The sequence below is a fragment of the Orycteropus afer genome, unplaced genomic scaffold (assembly GCF_000298275.1).
Source record: "Orycteropus afer afer isolate SDZICR_OR568_19922 unplaced genomic scaffold, OryAfe1.0 scaffold00079, whole genome shotgun sequence".
Taxonomy (NCBI): Eukaryota; Metazoa; Chordata; class Mammalia; order Tubulidentata; family Orycteropodidae; genus Orycteropus; species Orycteropus afer.
The window spans coordinates 9,586,355-9,600,813 of record NW_006921666.1 but is presented as its reverse complement, the minus strand read 5'-3'; the positions used below and the strand labels follow the sequence as shown (position 1 = coordinate 9,600,813).

Genomic DNA, 14,459 nt, shown 5'->3' with positions numbered 1-14,459 from the left:
TTGTGTCTGAGACATTGTGGTGTTGTATTTAGATCTCTGTTAACTGTGAAGAGCAGCCAAGGGTGATTCATGCTCTTCTTGGTGGTTTTTTATTGTTGGCCCATTGGTGGAGAGGAGGTGGTGGCTCTCGCTCAGTAAGTGAAGTTACAGGAGGTGTAGGTGTAGTTGTGTCTTATGCGGACCGTTGCTGTCTCCCACTCAGTTGACAAAAGTTACAATTGAATAAATATCAAAAAACTAGAAGCACATGGACAAAAAATACACCATGTAATCACACAGGAACAGTAACCAAAAAAAGAAAAAAGGGAAAGAAGAAGAAGAGAAAAGAAGAAAACCTGCAATATCTGGGGATAGGGCACTAAGAGGAAAATGGTAGAGAAGGAGAATAATGATGAAGAAAATGGGAAAAATGCAAAATGACAAACAAGGAATGGGGTTAACCACGAGAAAAAGGGGGGGGGAGAATTTAAATAAAAAAATATTTTTTTAAACCAGGAAGAGGGAAAAGAAAAAAAAGCTGTAAACTAGGACCTGGTAGCAGAAGAATAAAGAATAATAATAAAGAGGACCAAAAGTATTAATAATAACAGTAGTTTTAAAACAGAAATACAAGCAAGCTAAACACCAGAGAAAAGAAAGAAAAAAAAGAAAAAGAAAAATGGAGGACAGGGCAGGGCACCCAGGCTCCGTCTGAGCACACAGACTGGGATGGAGTTCCTGCAGGCCCAGAAGGTGGGTGGGAGGGAGTGGGGGATGGCAGCACCTCCGTTCAGCAAGTGGGTGTGGGGTATAAGAGTAACGAGGAATGTCACACCTTTTTAGTTGTGCAGGTCTGGAGTGCCCTTGGGGTTATTGGTAAGCGGAACCTGTTCTTTAGCCCCTGGAATCTGGTAGAGCACTGTCTCTTTAAATAGCCAAAATGGTCAAGCTGGTTACATTCAAAATGACAGCGCCCTCCAGGCAGGCAAAAGTCCACAGCTCAGCCTGTCTTCCTCTTCACTGCTGCTTCCCCTTTTATTCTCCAACCACCAGAGCAGTTCTCTGTGCAGTCCCTGGCTAGCAAGGCTGATTTTTAGGTTAATTCTTAGGTCCTACCACCACTCGGGAATCTCTAAGATCTCTGTGCTGTCAGGATCAGTCAGGATCGCTGGGAGACCACAGCTCCCTATGACTCCTTTTCTGGTATTTTCATGCAAATTCTTCTGCTAGTTGGGGTTTAGTCCACTTCTATATCCTTTCCTTCAAGGCGCAGGGATCCAGGATTATCTTCTGTGTCTGTGTTAATTGGTTCTCCTTTTCTTTGTTGAAGAGGGTCTGTGCAGTCTTTCTGTCTATTCTACCATCTTGGAATTGACTCTGATTCTACATTATTAAAAAGTTTATTATAGGAAATTTCATGTATTTTAAAAATTAGAATAGTATGATGAACCCCCATAGACTCGTCACCCAATTTTTTAATATTTATCAATTTATGGCAAATTGTGCATCATCTGAAAACCATCCACTTTCTCCCTAGCAACAGACCATTTTCTTTAAATATTTTAGTATGTATTTAAAAGATAAAGACTTTTTAAACATCTTTGAAAAGGAAACAAGGAAATCAAGACCATGTACAATAGCTACCAAAAAGAAAATACTTGGGTCTGAATCTTATTAGGAACACAAAAGACCTATACAAAGAAAACTAAAGCACTACTTAAGGAATCTATAAGAGATCTACTTAAATGGAAGAACATACCATGCTCATGGATAGAAGATTGAACATTGTGAATATGTCAGTAATACCCAAAGCAATCTATACATTCAGTGCAATTCTGATCAAATTCTCTAAACGTTCTTTAAGGACATGGAAAAATCTATCATTGATTTTATATGGAAAGAAAAGAGTTCTTGAGTATGGAAAACACTACTGAAGAGGACTAAATAGGAAGTGTCACACTCCTGGATCTCAAAACCTACTGTACAGCCATAGTAGTCAAAACATCCTGATGTTAGTATGGTGACAGACATGTAAACCAGTGGAACAAAAGTGAGAATCCATGAATAGGTCCATTGACTTATGGTCAGCTGAACTTTGACAAAGGGCCGAAATCTATCAAATGGTGTAGAGATAGTCTCTTTAACAAAGGGAGCTGGCAAAACTGGATATCCATTTGCAGAAAAATGAAACAAGATCCATACCTCACACCGTACCCAAAAACTAACTCCAGATGGATCAAAGACTTATATGTGAAAACTAAAACTATAAAGTTTCTCAAGGGAAAAGTAGGGGCAAACTTAGAGGCCCTAATTTATGGCATAAATAGACTATGAAGCATAACCCAAAGTGCACAAAAGCAGAAGAGACTAGATGATTGGAACCTTCTAAAAATTAAATCTTTATGTGCATCAAAGGACTTCTCCAAAAGAATGAAAAGAGAACCTACAGGCTGGGAAAAAATGTTCAGCAACATATCTGACAAGGGACTTATTTGTAAGATTTGTAGATGACTCCAACCCTGCAAATTCAAGAAAATAAACAATCCAATTAAAAAAATGAGCAGAAGACATGGACAGACACTTTACCAAAGAAGATATTCAGGAGGCCAGTAGACATGTGAAAAAATGTTCACGATAATTAGTCATTCCAAACCAAATTCACTGCTGTCCAGTTGGATCTGACTCATAGCGATCCCTCCTTGGGTTTCCGAGGTATCACTATGGAAATAGGTTGCCAGACCTTCCTTCCAAGGAGTGGCTGGTGGGTTTGAACCACCAGGCTTCTGGTTAGCAGTCAAATGCCTTAGGCACTGCTCTGTTAGAGAGATGCAAATCAGAACAACCGTGAGATACCATCTTACCCTAGCAGTAACAGCACAGTTCAACAAGACAAAGTAAATGCTGGTGAGGATGTGAAGAGATTGGGATTCTCATACACCACTGGTGGGACTGTCAAATGATACAACCACTGTGAAAAGCAGTATGGCAATTCCTTAAGAAGTTGGATTAAGAAATACCTTTAATTCCAGCAGTCTCATTTACTAGGTATATATTCTAAAGAAGTGAGAACTAGCATGTGAATAGATAAATGGACACCCACATTTATTGCAGTGCTATTTATAATAGCAAAGAGATGGAAGCCACCTAAGTGCCCATCAACAGTGGAATGGATAACCAAACTGTGGTACATAGACATAATGGAATACCATGCAATACTAAAGAATAATGTAGACTCTGTGAAACACTGCATAATGTGGATGAATTTGGAGGACATTATGCTGAGTGAAATAAGTCAAGCACCAAAGGACAGATACTGTATTAGTCCATTATTGTACAAAGTAAAGGAGAGGTTTATATATGGAAGGAAGCGTTCTTAGTTACCAAGGGTGAGAGGAGAAGGGAGGGAAAATTGCTAAATAAGTTTAAAAATGTGGGTGGGTGCGTGTGTGTGTACACATATATGTTTACCGAATATTATTAGTGATCACTAGAGGGAGGGGGAAAGGGCAGGCTTTAGTTTGAGGAGGCATTGAGTTTATGTTAGTGGTGGAGTATTTTGGAAAAGGATAGCAATATGGTGGCACAACATGAAAAATGTCTTTAGTGTCCCTGAGCTGTAAACGTGGAAGGTGTTATATTGGTGAATGTCTTGATGTGTATGTGTTTGCCATAATAAAATTTAAGAAGACTAAATTTAAAAAAAAAAAAAAAAAAAAAAGGCTTTTTAAAAAACACATAAAAAATACTAGTATAAGATCTTTTGATTGTTCAACTTGCTAATGAAAGTGAAATACTTACCAAAGATACAGAAGGAAAGGGAGGAATGAGGACTTGGGTAATCCTTATATTTGGTCACTAATGATTTTGATTTCCTTTTTTTTTTTCCTTTCCATCTTTCATGTCTAATGATATTTCACTAATACTTTACATCCATTGCTAGCCTTTGGATTCTGTGAGTATAAGGAGCCTGAATCTACCCTCCGTGCACTCAGGTTATTGCATGACCTGCAGATTGGAGAGAAGAAGCTGCTTGTTAAAGTTGATGCAAAGACAAAAGCACAGCTTGATGAATGGAAAGCAAAGAAGAAAGCTTCTAATGGGGTATGTTTCTGGTGTTACCTTCCCTAGGTTAGTTGTGCTATTTCAGTGTAAATGCTTTTCTTACTATAAATAAATCTAATATGGGGCTTCACAAGATCATCGTCATAATAATATATGCTTATGACTAAAATGCAGGAGGTTTGTTTGATAGTTTGTAGTTATTTTAAGTCTTTTATCTACCCACAGTGGGTGGATGACTGTTGGTTTGCTTGTTCCAGGTTGGGATGAAAGTAGTAAGGGAGGCTGGACAAGGTTAACTTGCCAGAGAAAACACTGGTACAGACTATTCCAAACAGAACTAATTCATTAAGGCAGCTTTTTAAGTAAGTACAAAATATATTTCAACCTACAGAATTTTTGTTAGTTGCCCTCTTTTAGAAAATACACAGGTTCTAAGATGAATGAAAATAAGTGTTCCTGTTTTCCACAGTTGGATGGCTTTTTCCTGCATTAAGTAAATCTAAAGTAAAATAAATGTTTGTGTGTTGTGTTGTAATGTATGTATTATTACCCTTTCCTAACAAAACAAGCAGTAGCTGAAACCTGGGTGTATTTTTCCTTACTTTCCCTTCCTAGTTTCTTTTGGTACCTCAAGCTGAACTGGTCCACATTAGATTATTAACCTCCCCTCCCAATAAAATAAAAAATTATAAGAAAAGCAGCCTTTGCACTCTCTAGTGCAGACTTTATCTTTCTTCAAAACAGAAATAGCTTTTTGCCCCACCATCATTATAAAATATTATATGTTCTTTGCTAAAAAGAAAATTCACAAACCCAGATATAAAAAAGGAATTAAATACCATTTAATCCTGTTATCGTAAGCAACTACCTATTAGTTGCATATTTTTCTGGATATTTTTCTCCAGATAAATATAGTGTGAATGGAAATATGTGACCTTTTTTGTTTTCCTTTAATAAAATCATGAATGAATTCTAAGTAGTATTTTATAAATATGTTTTTTTTTTTGTTTTGTTTTAACGTAATCCTGTCTTGTCTTAGACTTTTAAATAATATTTTAACTGATCTTCCTGGGTTTTATTTACTCTCATCTAAATGTTAAGCATACCACCTGCATTTCTAAAACTTAAGCATGTCAGCTTCTGCTCATGCTCTTTTAATATGGAATTTATTTATTTATTCATTTTTTATTCATACTATTTTTTTAAATCTGTTTTTTTGTTCTCTTATTATTGACTTTTTTTTTTTTTTAAATGTGATTTTGGTGAAAGTCTACAGAGCAAATTCATCTTCCATACAGAATTTGACATACGCTTTGTCTCATGACATTGACTGCAATCTCCCACAATGCAACAGCTCTCTTCTCACTTCCTCCTCATAGTTAACCTCTTTCCTTTGTACTTCTCTTCCATGTATGCCTGTCCACTGAGCTGTCTCCCTGTGCATACAGAGCCCTTCTAGTCTTAATTTGGAATTTATAAGAATAAAATCCCAGTTCTTAGCATGGCATTTAAGACTGACTCTTGTCTCCCTTTGTATTTCTGGCTTACTGCTCCCCTTCTCTCCATGTGTTTTGCTGGCATCTCATGTTTTTGTTGCCTTTCCAAGCGCCCTATTGAAATTCTGTACTTAGAAGTATAATTAAAATATCCATTGTTTCATACCTTCATTGATTATATTCTCAATTCTTCTCAGGAAGAATTAAATTCTCTATGTTCTCTTTGTACCTCTCACAGCATTTAGCATAATATCTTGCCCATAGCAAAATGGAGTGAGCACTTATAGATATAATAATTGCAGTTATATTGCTTACCTCATAGTTTTGATTACTGTCTGCACAGTTCTATAACAGTTTCTGTGGACTGTAAAAGTTTTTTTGTCTAAGTTCTCTTGGACTGACTTAATTACTAGTTTGTGAGGTGATTTAATCTGGAGCATTTACAAATGGTATACTAAGATCTCTGAATATGAAGTAAATCCCTTTATACATTAATATAAACAAGGAAATACACAATTATGTGACTTTGGATTTCATTTGTAATCACCACGAGCCTTTGGAACAACATTTTAAATTTGTTTGCTTCTTTTTTCAAGAATGGAATTAAATCTCAATGGCAAAAAATAAATTATAAAACTAATAAAGTAGAATTAAAACCATCTCTAATAAAAATACATAGAATAGTTATTTCAGATAAAATGGAATTAAAACGATTAATACATCACTTTATTGTTTTACATTTCCCGTTGTTACATATGTACTTCTGGATGTACTTGGCACATGCCCAAAGTTACTTGAAGTCACAAGACACACGATGTATTTTCTATGAGTGTCAGTTGTATTTAGGGTTAACGGAAAAAGGTTGAGCAATTCTATTTGGGATATATTTATTTTCCCCAATTACTTAGCATATATAACTACACTGTGAAGTAGACAGCAGATTTGCTATGGTTTTTCACACACGTGGGAAGTTGAGGGTGTTCTTTATAATTTGTTGGAGAAATTTAGAAAACAATGATGTGGTAGATGATATGACAGTGAGACATTGAGAAACTGGTATGCGTTATTTTATCTAATCAGGCATTTTCCTTTGACTCCCAAGCAGAAAGAAAACACAATTAGTTGTACATACAGTTCTCATTGACTAAAAAAGAAACATACAAGTTAGTCTCGAAAAAGAGACAGCTGTTTTTCCTGACATAGTATTTGAGGAGGAATTCCATGTCTTGTGTTAGGTCCCTTGTCAAACATATTGGTTGAAATTTTGCAGAGTTTGTAGAGGCAACTTTTTTTAAATTTTCTTTTATTGTGATTTAGGTGAAAGTTTACAGAGCAACTTCACTTTCCATATAGCAGTTCACACGTTGTCCCATGACATTGACTACAATTTACCCCAATGCAACAGCTCCCCTCCCACTTCCCCATAGTTACCTGTTCCTTTTGTCCATCCCTCCATGCACTTTTACCCCCTGAACTGTCTGTCTATGCATAAACAGCCCTTCTTTCTCCCATGATTGTTGTCTCCAAGGAGTATATCTGCCTCAGGTACATGTTAAATTCATATGCCTGTCTTTTGTTTAGCTGGAAGCCACAGGTGGGTTCAATTCCAGACCTGAAGGGCAGCTAGGGACCATAGTCTCAGTGGTTCCACCATGCTCTGTCAAACCAGCAAACTTGGTCCCCCCTTTATTTTTTCCCCAAATGATTTTGAGTTTTGCTCTACATTGTTCCTCTCTGCAGTATCTCCTACATAAATGCCCCTCTGAGTGGTTGACATTAGTAGCCGGGCACCATCTAGTTCTTCTGGTCTCATAGTCGTATAGGCTGCGGATCATATGGTGTGTCAGTTGCCAGGACTGATTGTTTCCATGAATCTTTGGTTTTCTTCATTGTTCTTTTCTCTGGACAAGGATAGACCCATCGTTGTATCTAGATGGCTACTTGCAAGCTTTTAAGATCCCATTCACTACTTGCCAAAGTAGGACGTGGAACAATGTTTTGTGCAGTATGTTAATGCCAGTTGAGCTTGATGTCCCCTGTTTCATGGTCCTGAGCCCACAGGTTCAGCCACTTTCTCCCTCTGTGTAGCTGGCTGTGACCAAGAAGTGATTACAACCTTTTCCATTGTCAGCTCTACTATAACCCCTTGGGAATTCTTACAAAACATACGAATACACTTGTAGAACAGTTGTCTGCCAACTCTCTGCATGGTCTTGGGTATACTCCCTCCTGCATAGACATAACTAATCAGCCTGTCCACCTATCTGTTCCCCTGTATACCCATGTTTGCCTTCATTGACAATGCAGTACTGTATGTAGAGGCAACTTTTTTGTGGTTGTTGCTGCCATTTCTTACTGAGGTTTTATAAGTAAGGCTATTTCACTGGATGCAGCCGTGCCTGTCTAGTCTGTGTCTTATTTATTGTTTTCTGGATGTCCAGCAGCAACAGTGTAAGAATAAGATATCTGCTGGATTTTCTTAAGTAATAACTGTTATGTATACATTCGGGAGTGAAATCTGACAAATATTTCAAGTGCAGATACTCTCTGGAACAGAACCATGCATGTAACGTTCTAGTAGAGGACAGAGGCTGCAGGTGGAGTACTGTCTTTGCCTGGAAATCAGCCTGATGAAGTCTACCTTGAAAAAGCTCTGGATTTGCTTAAGTTAGTTTTCAAAGAGATTCTTGTTTTGAACTCTAGAAGTCAGTGCCAAAGAGTGAGTCTACCACTGCAGCTGTTTTATGACTTTGCAACTGGTAGTTTTATTACTGAGAAGGCACAGCTTAGTTCTTTTAATTCCTCTGCAAGAGCCAAGTAATCAGGCCACTTAAAATATCCCAGATACGTAGTTGATTTCTATGACTCTCTTAATACTGCTAAACCCTCCATTTGTTTGCTTGCCATATTATTGAATGTGTTTCTTGGTAACTGAAGTGGAAGAAGAAACTGGAAATCTAGAACTGGTTTATGGCTAAGGAACCAGAAGCAGAGCTTTAGCTGAAACTTGCCAGTCTATGGCATGGTCTCTTCAAACAACAAGGACAACTCTTTTTATGATTTTGATTATTTTTCTTTTTCTTAAATCAGCAATTAGTTAAGAAATTTGGTCTTAATAAGATTTCCTTCTAAAGTTTTGCATTTCCTCTGTGGATATAGTGGCAATCATTCATTTGCAAACTAGTGTAAATCAGTATTGTGGATTAGTTCAATTGCAAATGCTTTAATTCTAAATTAGGTAAAAGTAGCTAATATTTAAATTTTGGTTTAGAATGGGATGATAGCAAATTTAAGGGTTGTGAGTTATTACGTAAGTAGCACTCTGGATTTATAGCTCCCCTTCTGTCCCTGTTATTAGAAAAAACATAAAGATGTGGCAAGTTCGTTGGACGGAAATCAGGATGTAGAGAAAATGCCAGTGACAGACTGGTAACTTCCTACAAAGTGTTTCTTCATAAACAGAATTTAGGTCTCAACAGCTGAGTGTTTGGATTAAAATAGTGTGTCTTCTGTGTGTCTCAGGATGTAAGTTTTCAGTGCCAGGTAACTGAGATATAAATGAAAAATGTTTTCATTTAAATCTTAGATAGAACCAGTATATCACTGAAGTGGTTTTTGAGAGACCAGTATAGATTAAAGAGTTGATTCGTAATATATCATTGTTTTAAAATAGGAACACATTATAACAGTTATAACTTACTATATTTTTGGTAAATAATCTTAACAAATTTATTTACATTTATTGGGTAAAGTATCTTATAAGAAGCCAAGTACAGTGTTGGCTGCAAGGAGATTGGATGAAGAGGCAGGTTTCAGAAAGTAAGAAGCTCTTATTTACAGTGATTAGTTCCATAACACTATGTCATGACTTATGCTGAAGTGATCTGTGTGAACCCATGTCTTAACTTGTATTTGTAGACACTTGAGAACAAGGTTATCTCTTTTTTTACTTTAGAATTTTATGTCATCTGGCAGAGTCTTGCACATAGTAGGCACTAAATAGGAGTTAAAATCAATAATGGTAAATAACTATTAAGTGCACAATCCTGCAGTAACAGTAATAGCAATAATCTACAAGTAGATACATAGACAACCAAGTTGAACAGGTGTGGGAAGGGGAATGGGACTATTCTCAAAAATATTTTCATATTTGATAGAGGATACTTCTACATGTATATTTATATGTTCTACAAGTATATCCGTGTAGCGAGTAGAGCATACAGGAGCAAAGTTATGAAAGCTTCTTGGCAATAACCAAAACACGTTGAGGGAATGAATCACTGGGCTTGGGGCCTCAGGACTGTAGTCTTGGGTGCATCAAGGTCACTTGGCTTAACGTAGTCCACAAAGACAATGTTTTCCATCCTACTTTGGTGAGTAGCAACTAGAGTCTTAAAAGCTTATGAGCAGCCATCTAGATGTTGCCCCATATCCATTCTCCCCGCTCCCCTGTATGGAGCAAAGAAGAGGGAAGAAAATCAAAGATGCATGGCAACATTTAGTTCAAAGGACTAATGGACCATGTGAACCTCAGTCTCCATAATTCTGAGACCAGAACTACATGGTGCTTGGCTGCCACTACCCACCACTCTGACTTGGGACCACAGTAGACAGACTTGGATAGAGTGGGAGGAGAATGTGGAACAAAACTAAAAATCATAAAAAAGACCAAGCATACTGGTCTGATAAGAGACTGGTGGAACCCCCAAGGCTATGGCTCTTAGATATCCTTCAAACCTGAACTTAACTCTGTGGCTTAGCTTTCAGCCAGACGATAGACAGGCCTATAACGTGAATAATAACACTAGGGAGGTGTAGGCATTCCTTAGGACAATCAACCATATGAGGTGAAAAAGGCAGCATTTGCCTAGGGACAAAGTTGAGAAGGCAGGAAGGGACAGGAAAGAGAGACAAACGACAAACATAGGGAGGAAGTGGGAAGAGTGCTGTTACATTGTGGAGATTATGTTCAGTGTTATGAAACACAGTGTGCATGAATTGTTGATTCGGAGACTGATTTGCTCTGTAAACTTTCACCTAAATCACATGCACTACAATGAATTGCTTGGTATGACCCTTCTAGCCATAGTCTTATTAACTGCTATGAAATGACTGGGTAGGACTAAGCAAATTTGAGGTGCTTGTGACCCACCAGGAAGATTGGATAGCTTGCTAACAATGTAAATAAAGTGCATGGCACCCTCGTAGGGATATGACCATGGAAATAATGTGTATGGAACCCTAATATGGAGGTTGATCGGGTTGGCCATCTCACTGGGCTTAAAATGAATCATCCAAGAGACAGAAAGGAGGATCTTATTACCATCAAGAAAAAAGAGCCAGGAGTAAAGCATGTCCTTTGGACCTGAGATCCCTACACTGAACCTCCTTGATCCAGGAGACAGCTGTGACACCAGACATAGCAAGAAGCAGTAACAGAGAAATGGCAGCAGCAGAGGCAGCAGAACCAAGAAACGAGCACGAGACAAAGCAGTGGCCTTCCTGGCCCACAGAGTGAGAAAGCTGAGGTTTACTAGTGGAGTGGGATGCTTCTGGGCATTTTTTTGGTGGAGCTAAAAAAGCTTTGTATTATAGCCTCTTACTTCCCTAATGAACTCCATAAATGTGAGTATTGTTTGTGAGTTCTGTGTGCCCATTGCAACAAATTATCAATCCCAACAGAGAAGGAGAGAGTGCCATGGTAAGGGACTGCTGGTGTCAGAATTTGTAAAAAGTTGGAACATAGAAGCATGTCTGACCTCTGCTTCATAGGAATCCTTCTCCCTCCATGGTGAAGTTAGAGGTGACCAGATAGATGGACCCACCCCCAATAACGAAGTTATATTACAATAAAAAGTTAAAAATATATGTATATGTTGAGCAAATTAATTTTAGGAAAAAAAAATGTTGAATAGTATCTTTTGAAGAGACTATTCAGAATGTTGTTGATGGAGTTATGAAATAAATCACTGCTAGTTTATATTGTAATGAAGTCAAAGTGTGAAATTCACTTTGACTGGAGGTGTGTGTTTTTTGAGTAATAACCAGGCATTAATGCATAAGTACACAATTCTTGTTTGTGTCTTTGAAAATGTTCATGGTATATGTTTAACAAGTAAGTAATTTGGGATATGCTTATGTATGCAGTTTTAAGTTACAAAGACAAAAGTGACTTTTATTTGTTGTTTCTTTGTCAGACATTTTCCTCTTTCATGTTTTAGGAAATCAGTAGTTGGTGGTAACTCAATTATCCAGTGTTTGAGGTTATTCTCTACATTTTGTTTGTGATTTCAACTGGATTATTTCCTTAACCGGGGAGTTTAAATTAGGTTAGGTTAAGATAGAAACAAGTAGCACATTGTTCTTGTTGGTGTCGGTGTTAAATGTCCTGGAGTCTGTTCAACTCATAGTGAACCTATGTACAACAGAAAGAAATTCTGCCCAGTCCTGCATTATCCTCACAATTGTTGCTTTGCTTGAGCCTATTGTTGCAGCCACTGTGTCAATCTGTCTTGTTGTGGGTCTTCCTCTGTTTCTCTGACCTTTAACATGGTGTCCTTCTCCAAGGACTAAGTAGCACATTAAAAAAATAAACCAACCCACTGCCACCAAGTCGATTCTGACTCATAATGACCCCCACTGGGTCTCCAAGGCTGTAAATCTTTACAGAAGTAGATTGCCTTGTCTCTTCTTCCCACGGAGTAGTGGGTGAGTGTGATCTACTGAGCTTCTAGTTAGCAGCCAGATTTCTTACCTGCTATGCCTCCAGATCTCCTTGAGTAGCACATTCTCACTCACTGCTGTTGAATCGATTCGATTCATAGTGACTGCTCCTTGGGTTTCTAAGGCAGTATCTCTGCAGAAGTAGGTTGCCTAAGCACAGTAGAAGCCACTAATTTATTTTTCACAGTGACCTAGAATTAATTAGATTTCTCTTAAAAGATTGTTAATAAAATCCTACAATATTTAGTTACTTAATTGTAAGAAGCATTACAACATGGATTTTTTTTTTTTTTTTTTGCATTGTTGTGTGTGCTGGTCATGGAGAGGAAGATTTATATAGTATTTAGAGTTGATATCTAATTACATAAATACATAATTTTTTTTAAGTAGCGTTTCCATATTTTAAAAATTACAGAAAATGGGCATGTGTGTGGGAAGCCATGATTTCAGCCCCTAACCTACCTGATGCTTGCATTTTGGTGTATATAGCTATCTAGTGCTTTTTTCTGTCTGTTTACCTTACATATCCTTTTGTTTATTTTACATGGTGGGTATTGTAGTATACATGACACTATATTCTGCTTTTTTGACAAAGTGAAACATAACTAAATTGGCCAAGTATCCAATGTCTGTTTGCAGGAAGCAGTTATTTTATTAATAATTGATTTGTACACCTAGGTAGCAAGATAGTCTGAAAATGATGATCCTGCCTTTTAATGCTTTATAGCTGATTAGCCAGGAAAAAGAGGAAAAGAAAATGATAAAGTACTAGTGTCTCAGGAAAAAACTAAATGAAACTTACTTTTGTGAAGTTAAGAACAAGGCCAATTCCACATTTAACAGGTCTGTGGAGATATTTTGAAGAACACGTTGTTTTTCCTTTTCATTTGCTAACTCTTATTACAATGATTTTCATTTTCTTGTTTGATTCTTTTTTCCCCCCTCCCTTGAATTTGCCTTGTTGCTTAAGAATGCCAGGCCAGAGACGGTCACTACTGATGATGAAGAAGCCTTAGATGAAGAAACAAAGAGAAGAGATCAGATGATTAAAGGGGCCATTGAAGTTTTAATACGTGAATATTCCAGTGAACTCAACGCCCCCTCACAGGAATCTGACTCTCACCCCAGGAAGAAGAAGAAGGAGAAGAAGGAGGACGTATGTGTTACTAATTTCTGACAAAGCAGTCATTTTTACAGTTTATTTTTCTGGTATCACTATTATGCTTTGATTACATTTCAACTTTTGAGGGAAAAGCAAAATAACTAGCATTTGTAAGAATAACACCATTAAGCTTAATTTGACTGTGCTTTACCAACTAGCTTCCTGATATTTTGACCAAAATGTTACTGTTTTATATATTAGAAATACTCTGTCATGGAGTAGGAACTGAATTAAGGCATAAAGAACAATTAAAAAAAAAAAATTCAGGTAGTAGTCATGAAGGAGCTGTCCCGGTTTTGCCTTCCCTTCTAGTTGTGGTGGTTCTGTCTTGGCACTGAGTTTCACTTACTCTTTAATTTTCAGAAGACATGTCTCAGTCCTCTGCATATATCATAATACTGTTGAACATCTAAAATACTCCTTTCCCGGGGGCGAACAGTAAGGTGTCCAGGTTGAAAGGAAATGTTTCGTTCTCTTATACTTATTTCTTTGGCTTAAATTAAGAAATTTATAGAAAGTATCCTTTAAAAGTATTAGAAACGTATATTCATAGATTGTATATGCTATGCAAAAGTACCATAAAGCATTTTGATTGTTTAAGGATATTTATGGTTCATATTATTTGGATTTTAGTGCCTTACTAGACAATCTTCAGTTTTCTTTCTGGACAGATTTTATTGGCTTAGTTCTTATGTGTTCTTTTTTTTTTTAATTGTGATTTGGGTGAAGATTTGCAGAGCAAATTCACTTTCTATACAGCAGTTCACATATACTTTGTCTCATGTCATTGGCCACAGTTTACCACAATGCAACAGCTCCCCTCTTTTTCCTTGGTAGCTATATCCTCCCCATAGTTACCACTTCCAAGTGTCCATCCCTCCATACTCTCCTGCCCCTGGAGCTGTCTCCCTGTACATAAGCAGCCCTTCTCCCATGATTGTTCTCTCCAGGGCTTGTGTCTACTTGAGGTAAATGTTTAACTCACATGCCTGTACTTTGTTTGGCTAGAAACCACAGGTGTGGGTTCAATTCCAGAC

The 14,459-nt window shown here is 37.4% G+C and overlaps 1 protein-coding gene across 1 annotated transcript in view; it reads left to right on the top strand.

Moving 5' to 3' along the window:
• The window catches only part of RBM25 (RNA binding motif protein 25), a 68,872-nt gene that overhangs the window by 25,205 nt on the left and 29,208 nt on the right, over window positions 1-14,459 (top strand). The window contains exons 3-5 of the mRNA XM_007941428.1: window positions 2,262-2,283; window positions 3,920-4,080; window positions 13,231-13,416. Of these exons, the coding sequence (XP_007939619.1) occupies window positions 2,262-2,283; window positions 3,920-4,080; window positions 13,231-13,416 (369 nt within the window). The remainder of the gene's footprint in view (window positions 1-2,261; window positions 2,284-3,919; window positions 4,081-13,230; window positions 13,417-14,459) is intronic.